The 26639-nt window shown below is 41.6% G+C and overlaps 1 protein-coding gene across 2 annotated transcripts in view; it reads right to left on the bottom strand.

Moving 5' to 3' along the window:
* pvrl2l (PVR cell adhesion molecule related 2 like) overlaps positions 1-26639 on the bottom strand; it is a 285080-nt gene that overhangs the window by 154326 nt on the left and 104115 nt on the right. For both annotated transcript variants that reach the window (XM_023394849.2, XM_023394850.2), the window contains exons 2-3: positions 12625-12737; positions 8923-9166 (exon numbers count right to left, since the gene is read on the bottom strand). In XM_023394849.2, the coding sequence (XP_023250617.1) occupies positions 8923-9166; positions 12625-12737 (357 nt within the window). The remainder of the gene's footprint in view (positions 1-8922; positions 9167-12624; positions 12738-26639) is intronic.

Raw genomic sequence — 26639 nt, 5'->3', positions numbered from 1 at the left:
CACACACACACACACACACACACACACAAACCCCACCCTGTGGTAGTATAAGCAGGCTGAATGCCAGCGACTGACAAGGAGACAGGAGAAATGCATTACAGTAATCTTTCCAAACACCATTAACTGCATGAGGTGTGTTTGGTTTAGGAAACCAGGCACTTAAAAAGCTTGAGAGGTGAACACATCTCTGCACAAGTCATATTCACCACATGCTTTGATTTTAAATATTCAAAATGCCTTTTGATAAGTGCCTGGCCAAGGATTTTGGTTTTTATAACAGAAACATCAGTTATAAACTTTTCCAAACGAACATATGTGGACTACAGTATGGAGATATGATTTGCGCTCCAGAAACAATTAGATTTCAATTTCTAAATTTAAATTGTGGGCCATTTGAGTGTTGTCCATCAGAGAGACATGTGCTGTGAAACTGTCCCTGTAGCTGTTTGGGATTCTCATACGCTTACCCAAAGTTGAACCTGGGACTTCTCTGAGACAGTCTTTCTTCTCACCTTGGCAGCTCTCACAGAACAAGGCCTGCGACTGGAAGATTTCCAGTTTGAATCCTAAACAAATTGGGAATATCTGCCAAGTGTGAAGATTTGTAACTGAGTGTGAAGCCGGCTGTTGCAGGATTAAGGTGGCGTTGTCACAGGACAGCTGACATCTGTCATAGTCTCAGAGTTTGTGTTGAAACCAACCAGGCACCCAGTTAGAAAACACTGATGGAGCCATCACTTTTGGCTGGAAGGACACCAACACTAACCAGGATGTGGACCAGAACTGGGCCAGATTGGAGCCAGACTGGAGTCTTTTGAAGACCCAGCTAAACCAGATTACAAGAGGTTTGTCGCACTTGGTCCAGAATCCAAATGCTGCAAATATCTTACACGTGGCTGGTTAGACTTTTTGGACTGAAACCTGTCACCATTTGCTGCCTCAAATCAACCAGATTTGAATTCACTGTCCCCAGAGGATGAATCCTAATGACTTTAACGATCGCCTGACTTTTCCTCTAGTGCCACCGAGATGTTGACATTTTAGATTTTTAGTTAAATGTCTCAATGACTATTTGGACATTAGCATTTAGCTCAAATTAGCTAGGTATGACTTTGCAGAGCTGCTAGCATGGCTCTAGACTCTTAAGCTGTGTCACACAGTCTATGAAGTACACCACAAAGGCCAAACCTAAATGAGACGGTCCGGTCGATGGAGGATTTTCGCTTTGCCCGCCCTTACCGTTACATCTAAAGTGCAACTCCTGTTGCCTAGCTAACTTTTTTTCACTAACACTTGAGGTTTTAAGGGCCTTGGTTTTAACAGTTGTACTGTTAGCTGTTGGACTGACCTGAAACCCAATACTTACATTTAAAAGTGTAATCCTAAGCCTCTGTCAGTGTTGTTTGCTTTCATTACCCGCGTGCATTGAATCTTGGGATAGGTTTGGCCTCGAAGGATCCACCCGGATCGAGCCCAGGAAAACAAGGACACATTTCTGAGCCGCATTTGAAGGAGCCTTCGGAATGGAACAGTCTAGTCAAATGCAGCCTCAGAAGGATGCGGCCCAGTTTTAGTCTTGTTCTTTGAGAAATCAAAAGTCTAATTTTTAACTGATCTTTGTCACTATGCTTCTTGATGTTTTCATACAATGCCCCCCCCCCCCCCGTCTGTCAGCGTCATCCATCAACTCATCTCCATCTGTCTTGAATTCATCCCCAGCAGGGGGAAGACAAAGAGAGTAAATCTGACCACTTTGTGAATACCTAGCTGTGAACCCTAAGGCCACAGAGCTTTATTACTCTATACTTCAACTCTGTTGGTTCAAGCACAAAATGGAAACAAGCTAAATGCTCTGTATTGCCTACAACAACAACAACATGTCACTATTGTTCAGCTGGGGTTCTGACATGCAGTAGGATCACCAAACTATGTCTGGTAACACTGACGCTGAGGCTGCACAGCACTCAGATTTGGATTTAGCAGCACTGGCTGGTGGCACATATCAATCTTTCCTCCTCCTCTCTTTCTCTCTAAACATGGATTTATTCACTGCCGTACCCTGATGAATGCAGCCAAGTGATGTATTTTTGTTTTTATTTTCTACTTTGCTGCATACATTAGCCAAAAATCAATAAAGGCTTCTGGATCTTGTTACGTTTTTGGAATTCATGTCTCACCAGCTGCCCAGGTTTGTAAACATCTCTCAGCTTGACACACTGCTGTTGAATATTTCCAGACATTGTTGGGAAAAACATCTGTTTGGCTCTCAACGTCTCCTCGACTGTTAACAATAAATGAATATTCAAGGAAAACTAGAATAGTTTATACTGCAATTATTCTGCAGTGTGTGTTGTTTTGACATCTCATTACTGTCTGTTAGAAATGTTGACAAAATGTGTTTATTTAAGCTAGAGACTGATTTAGCTAATTCAAGTTTTGAGAGCACAAGCTAAGTGCCTAAAATGTAAAGAAAAAAAATCTACAAAGAAAAGAAAAATAAATAATAATTTCCTGAAGTGAAAACACATCATTTTTACTTCTAAGCCCGGCTCAGACTTTAGCCTCTAAACACAGATAAAAAGAAACCTGAAGGCCTCACATTTCAAGTCCCTTTGTGCTGCTGCATGAAACTGCAATGTTACTGATTCAAAGCTGCTATCGAAGGGCAAATGTACACTTCTTCTTCTGTTATCAACAACTCCACCATAACGAAGGTGGATTCTGTTCCATTTGTTATTGTAGTTCTGGTGCATCTGCTGACAAATCTTCAGTGCATGGAAAATATTTCTGTTCTTATTTTCCTCGTGTTATCTTTTCCCTCCTTACCTGAGGATATCAATCACTCTGGACGTCAAGGTACTTCCACTCAGTCAGGATGTGGTTTTCGGAAAAAACTGTGTCGTCAGTGCTTGAACCTAAAAATGTACTGAGCACTGTCCTGGCAGGCCGAGGGGGGATAACTTCTATAATTTCTCTTTAACCTTTACTCATCCAGGGAAGGTTTGCTTTGCACACATGAATTTCTTCAGAGCAAGAACTCGTTTCTCACTCTTACACATATTTTCACCTGGGAGCTGCTCGGTACAACCACAGTCTTATTGCTTCTGGCTACTGAGCAACTGACTGGAGCTACTGGGGTCATAATGCTTTACTAAAGAATGCCTGAAGAGTAGGTGCTGAGGTAGAGAAGAGCATTTAATCCCTTGTTCACTGGCTGGAATCAAAACATCACCTGCACGAATGAGGAGAGGACTCAGGTTTTAGTCATGAAAACATTTCTCAGACGTAGACCAGTCCCACAGGTGGACAAATTCTCATTTACTGAGCTTAAGCTCAATACCGGAGCACCCAGAAATCCTTTGTTAGACATGAAAATATAGGTGGTGGTTACCATGACAACGCAGATCATGGAAAACTAAGACTGCTAACAAGGTTACAACAAAGGCTAAACCTGGGTGGGGATAGCTAGTCGAACTGTTTAACCAAATTCACACCATGTAATCTGCAATTCCCACCATAAGATATTTTCCTCTTAAATTAATATTGAAGCATTTCACTAATCAAAGCAAATGCTAAGCTAATGACCAATGCACGAGCATGACGAGTCCTGCAGGACTGACAAGTGACAGCTATTTGTGAAACACTGCCTCTGTTTGCGATCTGCATGAAGCCAGCGGCCGCAAATCCCTGCTGTAGAACAGACCCCAGTGTAAGTAGCAGTATGTCCTAATTCCATACTAATATTATTCAAATACTAACAGTGGTATATTCTAAGTACAGTTTCACCCTTTCTCCAACACTGACTACCTCTTCCTCTTCCTCTATAATAATGGTGCATTGTGAGACATATTAACACCTACTTAAAAATCAAGTCATTTAGTATAATTGTTGGTATTTTTTTTTATATGTAATACAATACATATTTAATAATATATGTACTTAAAAATAGTGGGTCATGTACATAATGAGTAACTATGTACTGTACACTTAGAAACTGACACATCTTTCTATACTGAGTATAAAACACACTTAAAAACCTGAACTAGAATGTGGAGTGTGCAATCGGGACATTGCTTTAGGCTAAACTACATTTTTAATGCAGTGGCCAGATTGCCAGTTTTCAGTTTATTGCCTTTTTTCACTGGACTTCAATAATGTTAATGTTTTGCCAGGAAAAAAAAAAAAATCTTTAGCTCCACCCATCAACTTCAACTCCACCACTGAGTCATTTCTGGCAGAAGCGCCACTCCAATCTGCCACTTATTCACTGTGTTGATGTACGGACTCCAGCCAGTGACGCTTCAGCCTGCGGTCCACTCCCCTCACCTCTGGAGTCTGACCACCTTCCTCTTCTAATTCAGAACAATGAGGATGATTTTTCACTCACCTGCGACTTTATCGCTGTCCTGCTGGCTACACTATATACAATGCAGTATAATTGGCAGACGTTCATTTTGTATGGTCCCCATCCAAGAGGATATGACATTGCTGCCAAGTGAGTGATTCTTTATTCACACCCCAATAAGTGGTAATAAGATTGGCTGGCAGAGGTGCTGTATCCAATAAGTTATAATATGATTGGCTGTCGGGATTATGCATTCATACTTAAATAAGTTGTGATATGATTGGGGTCTTGGTGGTTTTCTATCCAATAAGATGTAATGTGATTGGCTGCAAGCAGTTGTGGATTCAATAAGGTCTAATGTGATTGGCTCATATGGATTCTATATCCAATAAGGTAAAATGTGACCGTCTTCCACTGACTTACTTCGCCAAGTGGATTTTTAATGGACAAGTCTGTCGCAGGGAGCTCAGAGCTGCTGCAGCTCCAGACAAAAGGTGATTCAGTGAGCTTTCTAGCAGGTATTTCCCAGTCTACCTCTGCTTTGTGCCAGCAGCAGCAGCAGCAGCAGCAGCAGCAGTTAAGGAGGCTTAGCCCACATCCATCTGCAAACCCGCCAAAATATCTCTCCATGTTTTCTCTGCGAGACAGCCAAGCTCTGCATCTCCTGTGTGCTCGCTTCTCTGTGAAAGAAGCTTCCGGAGTGGATTTTGTATTGTTGTGTGAAGGTTTACTTAGAAAAACTACTGAGGGAAATATTACCGGCCCAGCTGGGAGAACACATGAAAGGAATTGTAAAGCACCTCTTTCCATGACCCATACTGGCTGCAACAACTGGTGTAATGAATTTATTTTAATTACTGCTCGCTTACTGAACAGCATCTCCACAGTGACTTACAAGAGAGTCTATGCACACTATTTTAGTGTAGCAGATAAGGAATCCCCAGACCCGCATTTGAGGCAGGAACAAATTAAGTACACGGTGTCACCACACCTGAAAGAATGCTTTTGTTTCTTTCAGAAAGCAACCTGGCTTTCAATTCTTCCTTTATTGTGTTGGGACCAAATAAATATAATGTTCTGAAATTGCACCAAATTTGTGCAAGAAAAAGTAAAAAAAAAAAAAAGTATCAAACATCGGACAATCAAAATTTATATAAGAAAAAAGAAAAAAGCACCAGGGCAGATTGAATTAAACTGCACAGAATATGAATTCAGCAACTGCAGTGTCTCAGTTCAAAGTATTGTTCCTTGAGCCTGCTATTATGCTGAATGTATGCACTCTTAAATCGTACAAGCGCTGATGCTACAGGCCTTATACTGTAAGCACAGTCCTTCCATATGACAATCAAAGAAACTGTTGTTTTTCCCATTCAGGTGCGAAGCTTCTTCAGAGCTGCTCACTGCGAGAGAGAGACACCAGAAATCTGATTCCTTTGTAAGCGGAGTGCAAACGGGAGGAAATGTGGGTGGATGAATAACACCAGCTGTCTCCCATTACAAACAGGATGCGTCCCCTGCTAACAGCAACTAAACATCCACTCACTTTCAAAAATCAAGACACTGAGGTAGCTTAAAGCCGTTCTCCAGATTTCATATTCTGGCCAGTTCTTAGAGAAGGACAGAAAGTCTTTATTGTCACTGAACACTGTCGCTAAACAAAATCTGCTGCACAGCTCCTCAAAACGTTTCACATGCTCACCAGACACGCACCTGTCCGTGCAGGTAAGCGCCAACGAAGGAGATGAAAAAAATAATACAAGAAACATACATTAGATGCTCTTGCATTAGTGAAGTGTAAATGCAAAGTGAACACTTGCAGTGTTTCAGATCTTCTGTCCTTTGCTGTGTGGTGTTGTGTTTGGAGGGGGGCAGTGTTTGTGGAGTTCAGTTCAGTGATGGCTCTCGACCTTTAAGGCCCTGTAGCACCTTCTGGGGAGGGGGGGGGGGGCATTAGCGGCTTGCTAATGAAAGCTAACGTGTGTATCCTATCTTAGCCTCTTGTTAATACAACGTATTATTTAATGAGAGCAGAGGGTCTGACACTGGGGGACTAAGGGTCAGACAAAATTAAAACAACTGCATTCCCCAACCTCCTCCAACACCCCCCCACAATTTAAAATTGTTTGAGTGTATGATGAAAGCAGTACATCAAGCTCATATTTCATAAAGAAAACTCACCTGAACTAACCCTGAGGTGGACGCTGTGACGAATGTAAACACGCCCCTGCCTCACTTCTTCATATGTTCTGGTCGTGCTCAGGTGCAGCTGAATTTTTGGAAATCAGTGTTCCGAACTTTCTCTATCTGTCCCATAGAGCAGAGCCCCATCTTCACGATTCCTCCATTAGAACTGACGTCACCCAAAACCAAACAGGGTGCGCTGGTTTCACCTCTTTACTGGCTCGAAACGCTACTATTCAAATGGAGAGATTTTGCCCGTCCCGCTCACTCCCACTGTAGAAATCAATTACTCCACTCGAAAGTCTGTGAATAAGTTCTTTAGAGTTTGGGGCCGTTTAATATCCTTTTTTGAGAAACCTAAGACTGTCATCTCTGAGTAACTATCACCATTATACTGCAAGTATTTATGTATTTTCTTACATTTTGTTTTGTACTTTGTTTTGTTTAATTTATTTAACTAGTTCTGTTTGTAGATTCAAAATACAACCTTTTGGTCAGTGTCATTTGTGGGTTCATTGTGTGTCTGTTTCTGAGGTGTTGTGTGGGGGATAACAGCTTACATGCACATTTGTCCAGATAATAATAATAATAAAAAATCATTAATAAAAGGTGACGTGTGATTCCTGTGAATAATCTTGAAACATGCCGTCTTCACTTTAGAGACTGTTATTACAGTTGAGGACAGAGGACTGACAGAGAGCTTTGTCACATGGTGCAACAACAATCACTCGAAGCTCAATGTCAGCTAAACCAATAAGCTTGTGGTGCACCACCAGAGAACCAGGCGGCCCCCCCTGTCCTGGTGTCATCCAGAGAGAGGAAGTGAAGAGGACGGACTTCTTCCAAGTAAGATCAATAAAAACCTGAAGTGGGCTCACGACACTGAAGCCCTCTTCAGGACGAGACAGATCACGGCATTCCTGAGATATCGCTTTCACGAGGCCGTGGCTATCACCAGCAGGTTTTCAACAGATACTGTTTTCAAACTATCCATGGATGGACAAACAGCTACAACTGGATTACTGTGACACTTGAAAACATGATGATTCTCAACTCTATGATTTCTAGGTGAGCTGAAGGGTGTTAATTAAGATGGACTTACCAACGTCCTCGGAAGTCACTCTGAATCTAAAAGTCTGTGCATCAGGTCTGTGCGTGATTCAGGAATGGACTGCGATATTTGAATACACTTACAATATTTTCACGTGTGATCCAAAGATGCAGAAACAGTGTTGACACCTCTATTAGTCTAATTAGAGCAATTATAGCTGATGTGATATGGATGTAAAGTCTCAATAAATCAGTCATAATAAAAGTCAGAGGCTAAATTCCTCAGAGAGAGATGTCAAGTGATTGTTTGCCACGTTTACGAGCACAAGAACGGTGTGAACACAGGGCTACAGCGGGATTATCTGAACCGTCTTCGTCTTATTATCACAGTGAGGGTCCTCAACAAGTAATTAATTCAGTCATTTAGTCAAAGCTGACCTTACTGTAATTAAACTGAATATTATGACTGCTCAAATACTGTGCGTCAAGCAGGTCACAGCAGAGGTCACCCTTGATGATGTGTTTGTGCACAGAACTGACGTGTTGGCGAGCTGTTGTGGCAAAGGGCAGCATCTGTACAGCATCTATTGGACCCACTCACCGGGTTAATACGAGGTACAAGACAGTGTTGTGTAACCAGGTCCATCACCGTGTTAGCACCGTGCTGAAGCATCCCCGTGCTAAACCAACTGTCAAATAAATCAGTTACTGTTTGAAAATATGTTAATACTTTGTGCCTTTATAGAACCATTACCTAAACATGAGTTCTTCCTGCATCCATAATTACCTGCTGACAAGCTGTCAACCTGCTAATAATCCAATATAACGGTGTCTTACATAAGCAAAGTTCATGTTGGCTAAACCTAAAGAGTGGGAGTTTGGAATAAAGACTTACAGTTTATCTTACATTGCAGACTGCCTGCTGATCAAATCGCATCAGCGAAGGAAATGGGTCTAACTACAGTGTAAAGACTGATACTCAACATGTAGCTCCACGTCTGAATCTCTCTCACCCATCTTCCTTGTTTTTCACAGTATATATACCCTGAGAATACTCGTCAAATGTTTTAAATTGCTTCTTCTCAGACTTTGGGTCCAGGGGGAATCTCTTGTATAGAAAGCAATGATAAGCAGATGGCTAGGGAGGTGCTTGTCAAGGCTGATGTAGCAGAACAGGCGTTGAAAGCCCGTTTCAAGCACGGCTCTTTTCTGCAGGAGAGAAATACTGTTGACCTTTTTGGTGTTCCAACCCTTTACATGTGAACATCAAAACTCCTCAGCTGTATCTGAAGTACACAGCAGCTTGTTGATTGTGTTGCGTGGACACCTCACAGGTCTCTACTCACCGAGCATGATGAGGGTGGTCGTCCCTTGTTCGTTTCCAGAAGGATAGGTGGCGTACTCGCAGGTGTAGCGGCCGGCGTCGGACATTCTCAGCTTAGAAATCCTGATGGACGGATTCTCCAGACTGTTGTGCAGGAAGGCGACTCGGTCTTTGAAAGCCACGTTGGGGAAACTCTGTCCGTAGATCGGGTGGTAAACAGCAATGTTGTCCCTTTGGCCGTCAGTGGGTTCCCAGATCCAAGACACCTGGATAGAAAACCAGTGGTTAGTGGTTGGATTCGGGGAAGTCGTGGCCGTTTCAGAGGTCTGGTACCGGACCCAGGTGGCGGCCTATCCGGGCTCAGTTGTAGTTCAACCAGCACAGCTTTTCTAGCCTTCACAGCACTGGTCACATTACTCTACTCAGCCAATCATTGCGGCTCGAGTCAGGGAGTAAGATAAACACAAAGGGTGAGAGACCACGTCCTAGAAATAGGTGGGGAAAGTGGGATAGAAGAGGTCAAGCCACTGTTTTTATTTCATCTTGTAAAATGAAGCACTTGGTTGTTATGTAGTTGACCACTGACCCAAGTTTCTGGATTTCTGCTTAAAAATTTTGTCTAACTGGACCTTTGATGTTTAATTATTTACCCCTGCTATAGTTGTATACACACAGGCTCCGTGAAAAATACACCAACATAGCTACTCGTAGTTCTTGTGTGCAGTGTATCCGTTGTGCATACAGGCATCTATTACCGGCTTACTTTGATATTTTGAAGAAACTTAAAATCAATATGATTCTCACTTAAGTTCTGGAACTGCCGGAGGACCATCCTATCATACAGATGAAAATAAGGAAAAGTCTTTTTTTCTGTGCATTCAAAAAAGATTTTTTGGATATTTATTTACGATGGACATCAGAGATATTTATAATCTTGGAAAGTGTAGATGACACTGAACCTTCAATGTGGAGAGGAGATTTTCACCAGAAACTGAGGCAATCAGACGCCTCAGGATACTGACATGCTCCTGTCCCTTTCACCTCACATTTAACAAACAGACTGTACTGCAGCAGCAGTATATTATTATATATACACACACACACACACACACACAAAATGATTTGAAATTTCTCTGAACAAATATTGAAATCTGCTCCGGTCTATCACCCACGACACCTGAAAGAATTTGACTTATAGCTGCAAAATATCAAACTCAATTAAAGCTGTGTGAGTTCAGAGCCAAGAATCTATTACAGGATGAAATTAAAGGTCTCTTAGAGCAGCAAACACTCTCTGAAGGACCCAATCGCCATTATAAAGAACACAATTTCAAAGAGAATGGTCTTGCAGGCTTTTCTTCTTAAGATTTCTGATATGTGAACAATATTGATGTCTCTGTATGAGCCTGCACCGCCAGGGAGAACACTGTGACTTTGTACCAAATGGATTTCCTTTTCTTTTCCACTTCCCAAAGTGACAGTTTCAAATACAAACTGCTGGCTGAAGTAGACCAGGAAGGAGAGGGAATAAAGTTCATCAATAAACATTTAGTAAACAGCGCAGGGGGCTGAAGGTTACAAGGAGGAAGACAGATTGTAACGCAGATGTCGGAAAAAATTAGAGGATGAGACGCCCTCGTTAGATGTAGATTGTAGGGAAAATATCAGACGGCAGTTAAGTGTCGTCTGTAATTTCAGTTTTTGTATGTGAACAAATTGTCTATTGATTCCGTCCAGCAGTCACAGGGGACAGATCACACCAGAAGCTGATAGTGTTTTTGCTTCAGTCGACTTGGTGTGTGATAGCACATCAGAGGAGTTCAGGTGGTGTCAGATAAGTTGTCATCTGGGGTTTGGCGAAATAAATTGACTTTCAAATATTCAAATTAAAATGAGCTGAATGTGAAAACTCTGACAGTGACAGCGACAGTGACGGAACTGTCACAAAATATAAAACACTGCTCAGAAAGACTTGACTTTTAGGATGGTTTTCATGGCGTATTACCGAGGTAACGCAGGTCACACGACATGATGTTGATCGCTGTCAACAAATGTCCTTCAGGCAGCTTTGTGTGTTTTTTTTGCTGTTGCATCGTTTCTGTTTTTGCAGCGTGTCTGCTCTTGGTGTTTTCGTTTCGTCTTCCTGCAGCATGTTTTTTCATTTGTGGCTCGTGTGCGTTGTTGTGTTTGTTTTGTATTTCCGTTCGTCTTTTTCAATCTGCATCGTTTGTGAAACTGCAGCTGGTACAGACACTGTTTAAAACTGCTAAAGGAATTCTGTGAGGTTTTTTGGGATGTTTTGTCTTGTTTGCTGTCTTTTTCTGTGAATTTCATCCGTGTGGCGAGTAGTAGCCAACGGGTCCAGAGTATTATTGTTAGCATGTTTGCAAGCTAGCCTCACATAAATCCAACTAGGGTGTGTGATGATATCAGATTTTCACCCACACGACTGTCGCAGCCAAAAGAATTCACGATAACGATGCTATCACAATATCAAACAAACAACAATAACAATAATAATGTTATAACTTCTTTATTTATTTATTTATTTGATTTTTTGGGGGAATTTTCCGTGCCGTTATTAAACAGGACAGTGAAAATGAAGAGGCAATGCAGGGATAGAGCGCAGGGGAAAGAATCCGTCTGAAATCAAACTGCTCAGGGCGCCCTAACCGTTCAGCTACCGGGTCGCCCCAGTCCAATCCATTTTTTACTTTATTGTATTATTGTATTGTTTATTGTTTGTTTTAGTGTTACTGTCGGCTGTGTCCAACACTGTAAACTGCCAATCAAGTTTGAGGGTTTGAAACTTTCCGTTTGCATTATTTGCACAAATGAGTCTGTGCACAAACGAGTCTTACACAATAAATACCTTTAGGAGGAGACTGTCTGAAAATGTGGGCAGTTATTTTCAAGCATACCCAGCTTTAACCACCCCCCCCCCCCCCCCCCCTGCTGTGTGCAAATCGCCAAACTCACAAATTGCTTGATAGTAATTAAGTGTAATATGTAAATCATTTGCTTGTTAAGCCACAATAGTCAAGTTCATATTTAAATTCAGCACCAATTCGAACCAAATTTCCAGAAAACAGACAAAAGAAAATGCAAATTAATGAGCGTTTCGCCACAACTTAAAAAAAAAAAAGGAGTTGGATTTTATAGATAAACAGGTGGCGGCCATTAAAATCACTGCAGAGAGGACACAACAAGATGAGAGCAGCAGGCGAACCTCAAGGGAACAAAAATGAGGTGGAGAACATTTATTTCTTATTCATGTATTAATTTAAGGAACATTCTCCACATCGCTCCACACAGATCTGAAGTTTCCATTGCACTTCGTCGACACACCAACTTTTTTCACCTCAGCCGAGTGCATAAAACTTTTGTGGTGTTTCATCTTTTGTTTGAATTTCCAGCTTTTCTGCTTCTTTTTTATTCACAAATTGAAAATGCGCATAAAAGAAGTTGGCCGGATCTAATGCAGCTCAGAGTATTCTTTTAACAAGGCCGAGTTTGCGAGTCTCTTTGTCGACAGGTCCTGATTTTTATCTGAGGAGTGGAAAGATCATGTGGGAGGGATTGACCTTCATGACCTCCATATAAACCATTCTCCTCCTCATATTTTTCCAATGACTTCACTCCATTAGCTCTAACCACCTTGTCGGTCTTACTTTGAAATTCACTGGTTCCAAACCTACTAAAAAGCACAATTTCATCCACAGACCTGTGTGAGCTTGGTCCGGCCTCCTCCATCGATGAACTGGCAACGGAGATCCACGGACTCTGTGGGATACGCCTCCAGCTCCTCTTCCACTCGCACTTTCTGAGCCCCGATACCTACAGGTGAAAAGGAGACAAAGGCGAGGGGGGGATTATGCAATCATCCAAAAAAATGTTTTTATATATATTTTTTATATATATTTTTTAAAATATTTTTTAAAATAATTCATCATGTTGGTTTGAAGTGAAACTAAAAGAGAGAACAAACAGAGAGTAAAAGGGAGAAGACGGAGTCGGGGAACACTTGAAGACGAAGCATTCGAAGTATTTCATTATGAATCTGGTGTTGTTTTAATGAATTTGCTGTGAGTGATGTTTTTCCCTCCCACTCGTTTTGTTTTAGTCAGAAGGGAGGATCGACCTCCTTTATGTGTGCGAGACGCTTTAAAACAAGGTTATAGAGAAGCATGATGGAAACAGAGACAAGTTCATTAAAGAGGAAGAAGTTAAAAAAATCTGAATCATGAGCCTTTGATAAGAAGCCTCAGGCAGAGTCTTAGCCAACTTCCTTCAGCTAGGCCCTCATTACAGTAAAGCTTGTCTACCAGGAGGCATCGCTAGGGGGCGAGCCTCTAGGAACACCACAGCGGCTCGGGCGCTGCTTCTCTAATCTATTTGAAATTCGGTTAAAGGCGCCTGCGTCTCTTTGCTTGAGCATGAAAAGCGATGTAGAAAGAGCGCAGCGGGTCAGACGAGCCAGAGCAGGTTCACCCCCAAAAAAAAACTAGCCTGGAGATCTGCCCGCATGGCTCAAACTTAAACAGAGATGAAAGGTGGACGGTCCGAGCCGAGGCTGTGAAGCACCTGCTGATCTGCAGGCCGTGTCAGAACACTGAGCGCAAATTGGACAAGTGGAATGAGTTTTCTTAACATTCGTCTCTTCTTCTGCAATCGACTGACTCGACTGTGCGTCTGCTGCTGAGGCTCAAGACTTCTTTTGATCCTATACTTTCCCTTTTTTCCCCCTTTCTGTAAAAAGAAAGTAAGAAAAAAGAAAAAAGGCCCTGTGCTGCTGTGATACCTTGTTTTTTTCCCCAAACAAGTCAGCATCACTACTGATTCTGTCAGGTCTCTGCTTTCAAATACACTCCACAGGAGAGCACGGCTTCTACTGAATTTCAGACGGATTTGACAAATAAAACTGATGTAGCAGAAAGTGCATTTGAGGCTTTCAACAGAAAACTTTAAACTCATTTGCATGTGAGAGCAGCAGGAAACCATGAGCAGGACCAATTCTGCTAAACAACAGGATTACAAAAGCCTCTCCTCGATACCGTCTGCTTTTCAACGGCATGTACGCCTCGTCTTGTCGCGTAGCACCTTGTGAAAAAACGTGTTCATTAAAAGCAATCCAGCAGCTGACACGAATTGTCCCTGCCTCTTAGAAATGGCTGTTTTTATTTGGATTAGTTGTCAACAAGCAGCTCTCAACCAGTGAGACAAATTGCTGCAGTAACAAAAAATGACATCTTATATACATATACACAGACATATATAATATACTGTGTGCTGTATTATAAACGAATAAACCGTAATGAGCTTGTAATCCTTAGAATCACGAGAGGGAGAGAGAATGGCTCAAACAGAATAAGAAAAAAAACAAAAAGAGAAAAAAGGATCAGAGAGAGCAACATAGAAAACTTGTAATCCTTCGTTAATGCAATCTAGACTGAGTCCACAGCTCTGTGTGTTTGGCCTCCACATACGACCATATGAGGCTTCAAGTGACATTTTCAAGAGGTCTTCGATTGTTCATGTCTTGGAATCGAGTCATTCTGCCTCATCTTTTCCTCCTCCACCTCCCCTCGCTCTCTGCCCTCTCATCCAGCCTCTGCGCCTGTAAAGATAAACTTCTTGCGGGGAGCCTGCCTCTCACTCTCTCCACAAGAACAGGGGGATAAGCATTCGCTAACCACTGACTAGCCCCGGGTGGTTCCACTGCAAAAAGCCTCTTAGTGTGTGAGGGATTGATTAGGACAATATGTTACATGTCACAGCGTGGAGGTGAATGGGCTGGCTGGGATTTCGCCTACAAATCAGCTGTAAAACACAGTCACACAAACAAAGAGTGTGAAGTGTGTGTGTGTGTGTGTGTGTGTGTGTGTGTGTGTGTGTGTGTGTGTGTGTATGTGTGTGCATAAATCAGACCATCTCATTGTAATGTGAGTGCATATGAGAGTGACTCAGTCACTGAACCACAGTCTCTACCCTGAGGGAGACAATGGGCTGTCAACGCAGTTATCCGTTCCCACTGTAAGACAGTTATGCACACACATGCAAAACACATAAATGCAAACTACAGGCTGCCAGACGAGTTCCTCTACAGCCTGTAGCACCAAGAAGAGCACGTGTGAAGCGAGAGTTCACCTACGTCTCTGATTTCTCCCTCACCTTTCTGTTTTTCTTCTCTTACGCACAAATTAAACACATCAACACACAACTCCCACTATTCATAAAATGCAAAAATACACACACACACCAGACAGTCTCACCAAAGCCATGAATCTCATAAACTTTCTTCTTATTTATAGTGGTCAATGAATCTGTTCTGTGACGCAGGGGAAGATAATAAAAACAGAAGCAGAGAGGAATAGAGAGGAAGAGGAGGATGGAGAAAGAAAGGGGAGATGGTTAAAAGACTAAAAGGGAAAAAGTGCAGATGGATATGAAAGGGGCTGGAAGAACGATGGGAGAAGGATAAATGCAAAAGAATAAAATAGTAACAGAGGCTGGAGCTGAGGAAAAAGATCTGTAAAAGTAATGTGACTAAATCAGAGAGAGACTGAAGGCGATGGAGCTGCAGGGGGAGACTGGAGGAGGGAATAAAGAGGAATGACTAAAAACCAGAGAGTGCAGGAGAATAAAAGGAGGCCACAGAGTGGGGAAGTTTGAAAATGGCCAAAAAGAGATGTGAGGAGAAAAAAGTAAAACACTAAAGGAGTGAAAGGAAGGGGGCAGAGAGCATGAGATCACATCAGAAATGATTCATATCCTCTGAGCCTGACTCCAAAAAGCCCCGTGGCGACTGAGCTGACTGAGCTCAGAGAGACGAGACGAGTGAGAGGACGAGAGTGAAGAAAGTTTCTCTTTTTCATACAGACCTACATGACCACCTCGCTCGCGGAATAGTTGCCACTTGTGGACGTTTTGCTGGGTATTATTTTAGGGTCAAGCATCTGAACTTATACTCATACTCATTTTTTTCATTTGATTTTGTAGCTATATATAATCATACATCTGTGTAGAAGGCTTTATCTGGACTTTATATTTGTGAGCTGCAGCCAACTTGCTAGTAATCCCTCTGATTATTTGAGTGATGCTGGTGAACTTACATTACAATACAACCGCAGCAAAGTTAGCAGCTAAAACGCTTCAAGGAAAAAGGACAATTTATTGAAATGCGGGCTTTATTTTGGCAGCTCTGGTGCTATAAATTATGATAACACTGTATTCATGAGTCATTACTGAGATCTCAACATGTAGCAGCAGTGCTACAAAATAGGTCAGAACAGGGCGAGTTATCAGCAGCAAGATGATCAAACTGGTCACAAACAAAATCCCAAACTTATTTGGAGGAAAAACACAAGGAAAAAATTTAAAATATAACTGTCTGTTGTAAACATTCATACCAGTCAATGACAGAACGACATCACAGATCAAGATCTCAGTGATTGCTTTGGTAAGTTCTCAGCCCGACCGATGCTGCACTTCTGAATCAGTCATCAGTATGCAACTTGGTCATTACTAAGGAGGACAATTTACAGAGGAAGAATCAACGTGTCTGTGTTTTCTTGGAGACAAAATATCCAGTACATGGAGACACTGTGTTCCTAAATGACCTTGGACCTAGTTTGGAATTTTTCTACCACAGTTTTTTATCACTTATCAGTCAACAACACTGGTAACACTGATACTGATGTATCTGCGCTGAGCCAGAGTCAGCTGATACATAATCCTGGCCTGTTAGTCGTCTAGCCCTGAGTACAAGATTATCGCAAGTGATAGAAACAATGTCCAGGGCTAGATTTCACAAGACAAACAGAGCTGTGGACTTGAAACTTGTTGACTTGAGACAGATTTAAGGTTCCGTTCACACCTGAGTGCAGGTGGAGAATGCACTCAAGACCGCTCGGACCACATTCGGAGGTGGTCCGGTCCACAATGAAGCACCGCCTACTCAACTGACGTCTTCTGGAGAAGTGGAAGTACATACTCATTCAGCTGTTTCTCAGATCGCATAATCTGTCTTTGTGTACAACATCTGAAAAAGCTCATACAGATATATTAAGAGTGCACCATCAACATCTTGGGGGGGATGGTTTCCCTGGAAGGAACTGACCCACTTCTACTTGTGATTTTACACAAGTTTTACCTAAAATTTTCCAGGATTAGATTTTCTGTTTCCTCCCACGAAAAAACCCGTTCTCTCTCCTCCTGTGAGAGGAGGCTTTTAAAGTTTTGTTTAAAGTTGTCAGTAATCCTGCCGGCTCACATTTGGCATTTCAACAGACCTCTGAAGAGATAAATGGAAGAAGGTGTAAGAGAGCTGCTGATTATGCTTCAAATCAGGCAAATACTTTTTTTTTTTTTCATTTAAAATGTTTCAGTATTAAAAAAAAACCCACAATTTCAGTGAATGCAGATACAAAGGGCACATATAATGCGTTATTTCCTATTGCTGCAGTAATTCTTTCCTCTAAACCAGGGAACGACAAGCAAAGTTCAAAGACGAGGAAAAATGAATACTTCGATTTTTGCACTGCCTCCTGATCCAGTCAAGTCCAGTTATATATATTTTTCCCAAACCTTACAAGAGCACACGCTTTCTCAATTGTTGCAGACAATTATTCGGGGCAAACTGTCTGCCCCGTAAAATTCCATGTAATTTTTGACTACGGTTATGCTATTTATTTTTCCCCTAGAAGCATATCACACATATGATTGTCCTGCTATCAGTGAAATTGATGTCAATGCACCACTATGACCCTTATCTTTCCAATCCCTTCCATTATCTGCTCGCAACCCCAGCGATCCCACAATTTACAGCTTATTCTACTGTCGCACTCAGTGGAAGTCGCAGTGAACTGGAGCATCGGCTAAACGTAAATGGAAAGTCAAAGAGGGGAGGCGGTTAAATGAATGGCCACACTCTGCCTCCCTCCCGATGCACCAGAGAGATGAATCACAGTTAATTGACATTTAGAGGCTTGTGGCATTTGCCTGTTTATGTGGAGCTCCCCATGTAGACAGACACTCAGCGTAAGCGTGAGGGATATGCTGATGAGCCGCACACTCATCCACATTAACATCCAAATCACATACTTATAGAAGGCAGTGAACCACAGCTGTTTTGTTTTGGGATTTTTTTTTTTTTGTCAGCCTGACATAAGCTGACATAACTGACACGGTGTCAGTTATCTCTGTGATTGTCAACAGCTGTGAGAAGCTGAAATGGAACATGAGCACGTCTGAAAAGCTAAAGTTGCTCTATGGAGACATGTTTTTATCAACATATTGAGGATGTATGATGAGGCTAATCTATTTCTTTTCTCCGTCTGTTCACAGTGTCATTATCAAAATATCAAATTATTTCAGGCACCATATGTGAACAAATTAGACCAGACGATAGGTTGCCCCAGGTCTCATGGAAGTGTTATAATTAGTGCTTGTATTTGTCTATGGTAAAGTTCTTCATTTGATACAAATTTATTGTTGAGCAAGAGAAGCGGATTTATATCTAAAGAAATGTCATGAGATATTTATAGATGGGAAAATTAATATTTTGATACACGATGTCCGATGTGTCTCTTCTCCTCTTTACAGCAGACTCTCAAAGGAAATGATTGTTTCAATTCGTTTGAATGTAGGGGCTTTTACTTTGACACAGGAAGTGATAGTCAGCTTCATTGTGACCAAAGAAAGCAGAGACACACTGACACAAACATGTGTAAGATTCATCAATGTCATAAAAGCTGCAATGCTAACATAAACTCAGGGACTCCTCCCCACTTCAAAGATTCCTCCCTTTATATTTAGATACAGAAATGAATTGGGAGCGTGAATGTCACGTCACGATGATGCATTTATTTATACACTCAATAAGCAAAACATCCAAAAACAAATCATAAAAAAAAATCTTCACACACTGGGGGACTTTAAATAAGAAATTCTGTTCTTAAATGAGTCATTCACATAGATGTAAAATTGGCAATTTAAGTTCACATTTCAGCGTTCATCCAGAGTGAAACAACATCCATCTTGGCAGAATGGGGTTAACTGCGTGATCACTCCACTTAATCATTTCTGTCCTCCAGCTTTTGTCACTCAGGCATGAGCGCAGGTTGAGGTGTGACATCCAATCTTTTGTCGAGAGACAGCGGTCGAGAGTGTTGCTCGATCAAGCATGAATTAAGCTGGAAGCCACTAACATAGCTGTGCTGCTAACAAGGGATGAAAGAGGTCTGAAAGATTCATGCAGCAAGAATTTTCATTACAGTTACTTGGCACTTTGTAGCTTGTGGCACTGTTGTAATTTTATGTGAGGGGGAGGAGAGATGGGAGGACGCTGGTCAAGGAAAAATGACAAATATAAATGTTCAGACCAACATTTGGAAATAATCAGGATGTGTAATCTTGAAACTGAAATTAGATATTTCTTCTGATTTTCTTGTTGCTGAAACTTGAATTGATTTTAAATTACATTAAATTGATTTTTTTTGCCACATATCGTCTAATTTTAAGTTGATATGGCAAAGTTGTTGGCAAACAGTTGCCATTTTACACATCTGGTAGCTAGAAGGCGACAATGACATTCCTCTGGAGCTGTGCTCAAAGTGGGCCGTTGCACACTTCAGGTTCTGGGCGATTCGTATCGACCCTATATGAACTGCATTACCCAGAGGGCACCATGCGTCTCACATGTTCACCTCTCGACAGAGGTTAATCCTAGCGGAGTGTGTCTCTGCTTATTCGAAGTTCTCTGATGCCAGTTTAATCAACCAAAGTGAGTTGCCAGTTTGACATGGCTCCTCTGATAGATGTGGAATAATGGAATTAATACATGGTTCCTAAAACTAAATAAATTTATATCGTGAACACCAGCGTCTTTTACTCACTGCAGAAATTTAGAATTTGATAATGTTGTGCTTATATTGGCCGACTTTTTTTTCCCACTTCAAACTCTGATTTAGAGCCATATTTTTTATTCTAGCTTTGTTTTAGTCTCCACCAGCTCCTGAGGTAAATGTCTAGCTCCAGTCTTGCTAACTTGCTAACAGCTAACTGCTAACTGCACCGGTCTGCTAATTGGCGGTGGTCAGGTTGCATAGAGTTGGGATTTGGAGCTGGAATGGAGGCTGATGAAAGCGTTGAAACTGAACCAAAACTGTACAAAAACAATGACCTTAAAGTTACTAAATGGCTCCACAGAGCTGAGGGGGAGCTGCAGGATTCAGTAAGAATTCTCTGTGCTTCACTACAAGCGTTCTCATATGATCCACTGATAATACTAAATATTGATTTTAGCCGCTCTAAGTTTCGGGTGGTGCAGCGGCAGTCTGTAGAAGAAAATCTGTTCAGTCATTCGTCACATTATTATTCTTTACGTGTAATACTCAGGAGTCGCGAGTGATAAAGGGCTACAGTATGTGATATCAATCACCGAGGGGTTTGATATATTTCTCATACAGCAGAGTCATTAAACAGGTCAAAACTCATTAAAGTCTGACGCTCATGACATTCACACATGAAAAAAGAAAAGAAAAAAAAACTAAACAATATAATTCTTCAAATGTGATGTGGAAATGAAGGGAGGAGGCAGAGGAGAGCTGGCGTTGAGTGACTGTCTCATCCACCACACACCGGGGAGCTGAATTACCGGTAATTGGCATTTGACAGCTCATAATCGTGGCATTTTGCGTTGGCTTTTCAGTAACAGGACACTGATCAACAATGTGGTGGAGGGAAAGGAGAGAGGAGATTAGTTGTCACGAGGAAGGCTTTGGTTTCTCACACACACACACACACACATATGCTGTAACCGTGCGCTGGCAGTCAAAAGCTCCTGGCATCTGTGTGGATTCTTTTTTTATTAACACAAAGATGCTAATACGGCTGAAATTAATTCCAAAATGAGATAATATCCACCGTTTGAAGCAAAGCATATGATCCCTTAGTTGTGGCCGCTCTATTATATTAAGAGATCTTGAATGACAAACTTAAGCAGGAAAGGAGAATACTTCCATTCAACAAATGTCACCTAAATATACAGTAATAACCTGTGATTAAAGACCAGCGCTGCCGTCGCTGTTTGTTCTGTGCTGAAAGATTCCTATTCTGAAATAAAATGGCTTATTCTGTTATAAAATGAAAATGAAAGCAAATAATCTGCACTCACGACACATATTAGATAGTTTAGGTCTTTTCCTTTGAAAACTTTAGAGACAAGATTGTCCACATGTATGAAGAAATGAGCAAAATTGAAAGATAAAACTAACATGATGGAAAAGGATCATTTACCCAAACACAAGCTGAATTCTTCAAAATCCAAAGCTGAAGAGAACAAAAACTTTTCATATTACTGCAAGAATTGTTGTCTCGCTGCACATGGGTTACCCTGAATCGACTGTAATTGGCGCTGAAAGCCTTCTGGTCTATGGCTGATTAGCTATAGCTCTGACGCCGCACGTGATGAAAGCGCGCGGTGTCATTAGGATAAATTCAGATGGGAAAGTGGAAAAGGTTGTCACAGCTGGAAGCATCCTCAGCAATCTCTGGGAATGTGTAACTGTAGCTTTGTTGATAAATGATCTGTGTGATTAGCTCCCTGATGTGATTTCAAACTGCTACCTCTGCCTTTTATAAGTGGAAAGAGAAGTTTGAAATGATAAAACAGATCATCAGGTACATCCCAGGTGATAATGCAGGTCTGTGAAAAGCATTCATGAACATAAAAGTGACATTTTGACTTTCTTTGCTTGGTAACTGTCTTTGTAAAAACGTGCTTCTGCTTCAAGTCACCTTTAAAGTCACAATGAAACATTCATTTTAGAGTGTTTCACCCCCTTGGTGTGTTTTAGCTCTTGAACAGGGAGGGATCACTCCAAACCATAAATTAATTGGATATGAGTTAGTGAAAGAAAGGTAATTTCATGCGAGAGGAGTGGAGGATTTTTTCATAAAAACCTATCATGACTTTATTATTTGGAATCTCAATTTGCGACTGATGAACAATGATGTTGCCAATAATGATTTTCTAATTTCAAATAATAATTTTTAATGTCCGGTTGTCCAGTCAGTTAAAGTAACACAGTTTAAATAATGTTTGCCGTTAATTGTCAGATAGGTGTGCGGTGTGATAGACTGAGGCACAAAGGCAAAAAAGTCACTTTTGATTTGAATGTAATATTAATGGGCAGCTGACAGCTCCCATAATTGGCATGTTTACACTGTGGGTGGCTTTTCACTGTTACCATGTTGTCAGCTGACAACCCATTAACTCCAGCTATGGTGATTTCATTTTTTAGCATAATCCTCTGTGGGCTGAGAAAATGATACGGCCTGTGGGCTTATGAAACCCTTTCAAAATCCCTCTGCATTATTTCCAAAATGCACAGTGGACTATCTGTGAAGAAGTCTGCTGTTATTCATTTCTGAAAAGTTGGCATTTTGCAGATGTAAGACCTCCACTCACCCGCATGATTAGGGCATTAATGCACTTCTGCAATTGTGTGTGTGTGTGTGTGTGTGTGTGTGTGTGTGTGTGTGTGAGAGTGTGTGGTGTGAGCCTGAGCTGACTTACCAGTAATTGGTATTTGACACTAAATGACTCCTCCTGTATATAACCATCTTTAATCAAGTTTGTATTGTCCTTTTGATGGTAGATGTGAGAGGGACTTCCCCTTCACACCACCGAGAGGCTGATAAGGTTCGTGGTCCTCCACACAAAAGCCATTGTTATCATAATGAACAGGTTGTGGATATATAATTTAGTTACACTTTACCAATTGTAGGGTACGTAAGTGTAGATAGTTTTTACCTCCAACCTGTTCAGGTATATCATCCGTGCATCGCTGATAAAAAAATAATCGCTTGAAAGCCAAAACAGACAGGTGGCAATCTGAGTGTCAGATCTCCTAACCCTTTTATTTGTATGTGCACAGTGCTTAGTGATGTTATAAAGGTGTGACTCCACATGCATCTACTTAGCGTAAGAGGCCACTACAGTTTATATGATTATTCTATTTCAGTGTCAAATGAACTAGAATCCCCTCCTGGTGGTTGTGTCACCCCTCCACTCAGACTAGTTTCAGGTCACATCCCTGTTTATCCAGAGTCTGAGAAGATATGAACCATTTGTGTGAAAATTTGTCATAATGCTGTGTGAAGTATTTAGTAATGGCTAAAAAGTGTTTTGTGAGGTCATAATGACCTTTGACCTTTAGCCACCAATATCTAATCAGTTCATCCTTAAGTCCAAGTGAATGTTTGTGCCAAATTTGAAGAAGGTCTGTCAAGTCGTTCCTAAGATATCGTGTCCAGGAGAATGGGACGGACGGACAGACGACCTGAGAACAATAACTCTCCGGCTCTGGCATTGTTTCAGGTAGAAATGTGAGATATAACCCCTTTACACTCACTCATGGGAAATACTCTAATTTCCAGTTTCTACTTTATAAATATACTCATTGCAATTACTAAATCATAAAAGCTTTTAAATGTCTGGGTTTTTCTGCACCTAGCAGACGCAGATTAACAGTAAAGCCTTCTGAGCTTTTGTCTCTAAGCACCAAACCTGAATTTCATAACCAATAAAACAATCGCTGCACAAAAGCTTTGCAGTTTTGTAGCAAAAAAATCCTGAGAAAAACCCTAAAAGAAAGGCCGCCTCACATCGAGGTGAGTCACATGTCACGGCACACCTAACATGACACACGACGTCCAACAACACTTTCCCAGTGTTTTTTGATCTCAAAGCGGACAGTACGAGGAGCCAGCTTCTGACTCAAAATTTGCTGGTTTGAGTCCAGGGGGGCCTTTCTCACAATGTGGGATTACAGAGTTAACTGGCATCTTTGATGAGTAAAGCCCAGAACACCCTTCAAAGCTGGAACACGGTCTGAAGTAAAAAGGAGCTGCTCTGGATGTTACATGGTGTCCAGATAACTTTGTAATCCTGCTTTGTGAGAAAGGCTCCTGAACAGACCAGAGAAGACTGGGGAAAAGTGAATAAGAGATGTGTTTTCTGCCATGAACCGATACTGCTGAGGTGCCCTTGAGCAAGGTGTTAGACCCGTGCTCAGTGGACGCTGGTGTAAGACTGTAACTGTATGGTATGGACTGTGGGTGTATGGTGCTGGAAGAGGAGTTTTACCTGGATAAAACAAAGACAAAAGTTGATCTTTGTGTTTTTCCTCTCTCTGTCATGCACCAGCAGACGAGCCTGAGTGTACAATCTACAAATAAAAGCCTAGGTTACGTTTACACATTAAATAACAGGAGCACCAGCAGCAGTGTTGGTGGTGCAGCAGGAACGGCAGGTCCAATATCTCAGGTTTCTGTTTTCAAAAGCCCACCTTTGCTGCTCCTCCTGCACGACGTGCAAATAAAAACAAAGACGTGCACTTTAGAAAAACAGTGACACCCAGTATCAACCGGCTGAAAGGAAAAACAACATGTTCGAGGAGCAAACGGAGAGCCACTGTACAGAGAGTTCACTTAAAGAAGATTGACTGTGCTCCTTTTCAGGGAGGACAAAAGGTTGACGATGGGAAAAAGCAGAGCGTGACGCCGTCCATACGCCGCGCTGCATTAAATGATACATCTCTGTCATATCTTCACAAAACAAAGGATCCACAGCGCCCGTGTCAACGGCTTTTGTTCCATGTGTCCTTTCATGTGTGGCCATTTCTTTTCATGCCCCTGTCTTGTTGATCAAGGCCGTGCAGCTCTCCTCAGACTTCCATTTAAGAGTTTGCCTTCCTTATCTGATGTGCTTCCACTGCTCAATACACTGCTCAGATCAAAGGGCAGCCAGGAATTCATCAAAAGGAATTATTCAGAAAAAAGAAAGAGGAGAAGAGGATCTAGATATAAGACATGTAGCTCTGGACAAATTGGGTGGTTATCCAATATTGGTGGAAAGGACAAGCAAAGGCAAAGAGGGCACAATGAGTGTTAAAGTAGCAGGGCTGCCTTCAACCACAGATTTTCATAGTTGACTACTCGTCACGTTTATGATATAAATTGAATTATTTAAATGCACAGCGGGGTGCAAAAGTCTGAGACCTGTATTTTTTATTTATATTTTATTTATTTTTTTTTTTTGGGGGGGGGGCACGAACACTTGGGTAAGACTAATAGCACATATTTATCTGCCCTGTCTAACGTCAGAGCAAACAGCCATGCTAAGTGGAAGAGTTTTCATGTCACCTTCTTCAATTTCCTGATTTGACAGCAACAGCAACAGCGACAACAACAACAACAGCAACAACAACAACAGCAACAACAACAACAACAACAACAACAACAACAACAACAACAACAACGACAACTGTCTTCTTAAGGTTGAATCCGACTCACACTGGAAACCAAAAGTCAAACTGAAGGCCTGATTTGAAAAAACTTCTCCGGTCCAACAACATGGGGTCGGTCCTGCTGTGACCCTGTGGAACTGAACCAGAACCTCTAGAAAGAGTGCCCAGAAAAAAAAAACTTTGCTTGACTACAAGCTATCACTCACACTTGTGTTCATTAATCTCACTCTGTGCTACTGACCACAGCTCAGTTTGGGCGTGACCCTTCACACAGAATATCAACTGGAAAATCATCCCACGATGCGTCACTGGTTTCTGCAACTAAGAACACACAAGTACAGCAAACATTCTCAGCATATATATTATGTTCTTAGCTTTTTACTGACATTAATTAGGGCTGCGAGTAATAATTACTGTTTCCTGACCAACAGTTCAAAACCAACAGGTAGGATAAAACACAGAAAGCCTGTGGAATAAAGTCGTATTTCTGCTCAGTAAATGAATTCATTACATATTTTTTCCACATGGGTTCTTATACTTCTCTACAAGAAGTCCCCCAGGTCTGATTTCTGCTCCCTCTTTGCAGCCAGGCCCATGTGAGGATGCTGTCTGCCGTCCAAGAACGTACAATGCCATTTTCTGTACTATTATGTCCACCCACACCAACACTCAGGTGTGTTTAGCAGCCCTGTTAGAATCCCATTAGCGTCTACTGCCTCCTCTCCTGCCATATGATCTGCTTTTTAACTCTCACCTGACACACTAAAAGGGTTTATTTCACAAAGGAAACTGGCTCATTGAGGTGTGTCTTTTTGTGTGCATGACACCTGCCACTCTCGTATTCGCTCATACTCTCAAACCTTCATGTCCATGTCAGAAACAGCTTAAAGTTACCTTTCCCATCTCAACGTTGCGTATACTCCACAGAACATAATTGAGTATCTTCTCCGTATCATCGGGGTCCACTGGACAATCTGGCCTGTCCATAATCCTCCAAATTACACGCATTTAAACCAAAATTCAGACCTTCAGCGAGTGACTTTAAAAATTGATGAGTCTCAGCCTGAGAAGAGCCCAAATCAAAGTCATGTGACCACCAGCTGAAGCCATACATATGGATGATGGTTGGTACAAAGGAAATTCTAATTATCAATTACAGGGGGGAAGCCAAGAAGCTGGAAGTATTTAACGTTTTACAGGCAAAACAAATTTATCACAGAGTCTGAAGCCCATTTATCAGGTTTCACAGATTAGATTTGTTTTTAATCTGTTTTCCTAAAAATCGACTAGTGACTCATCAACTCCTGGGTTGGCTCGGATCGTGAATCACTGATGTAGACGGGTGGACTCCAACAATGGGGGTGGATTTGGCTCATTTCATCTCAAAGCGACGCAGGTCCATTTTAACAAGCACTCTTCAGTACAA

The sequence above is a fragment of the Seriola lalandi genome, unplaced genomic scaffold (genome assembly GCF_002814215.2).
Source record: "Seriola lalandi dorsalis isolate HSWRI2012SDOR001 ecotype SW California unplaced genomic scaffold, Sedor1 jcf7180002054954, whole genome shotgun sequence".
Lineage (NCBI taxonomy): Eukaryota > Metazoa > Chordata > Actinopteri > Carangiformes > Carangidae > Seriola > Seriola lalandi.
The sequence above is the reverse complement of the archived record's forward strand: the minus strand, read 5'-3'. Positions and strand labels throughout refer to the sequence as shown.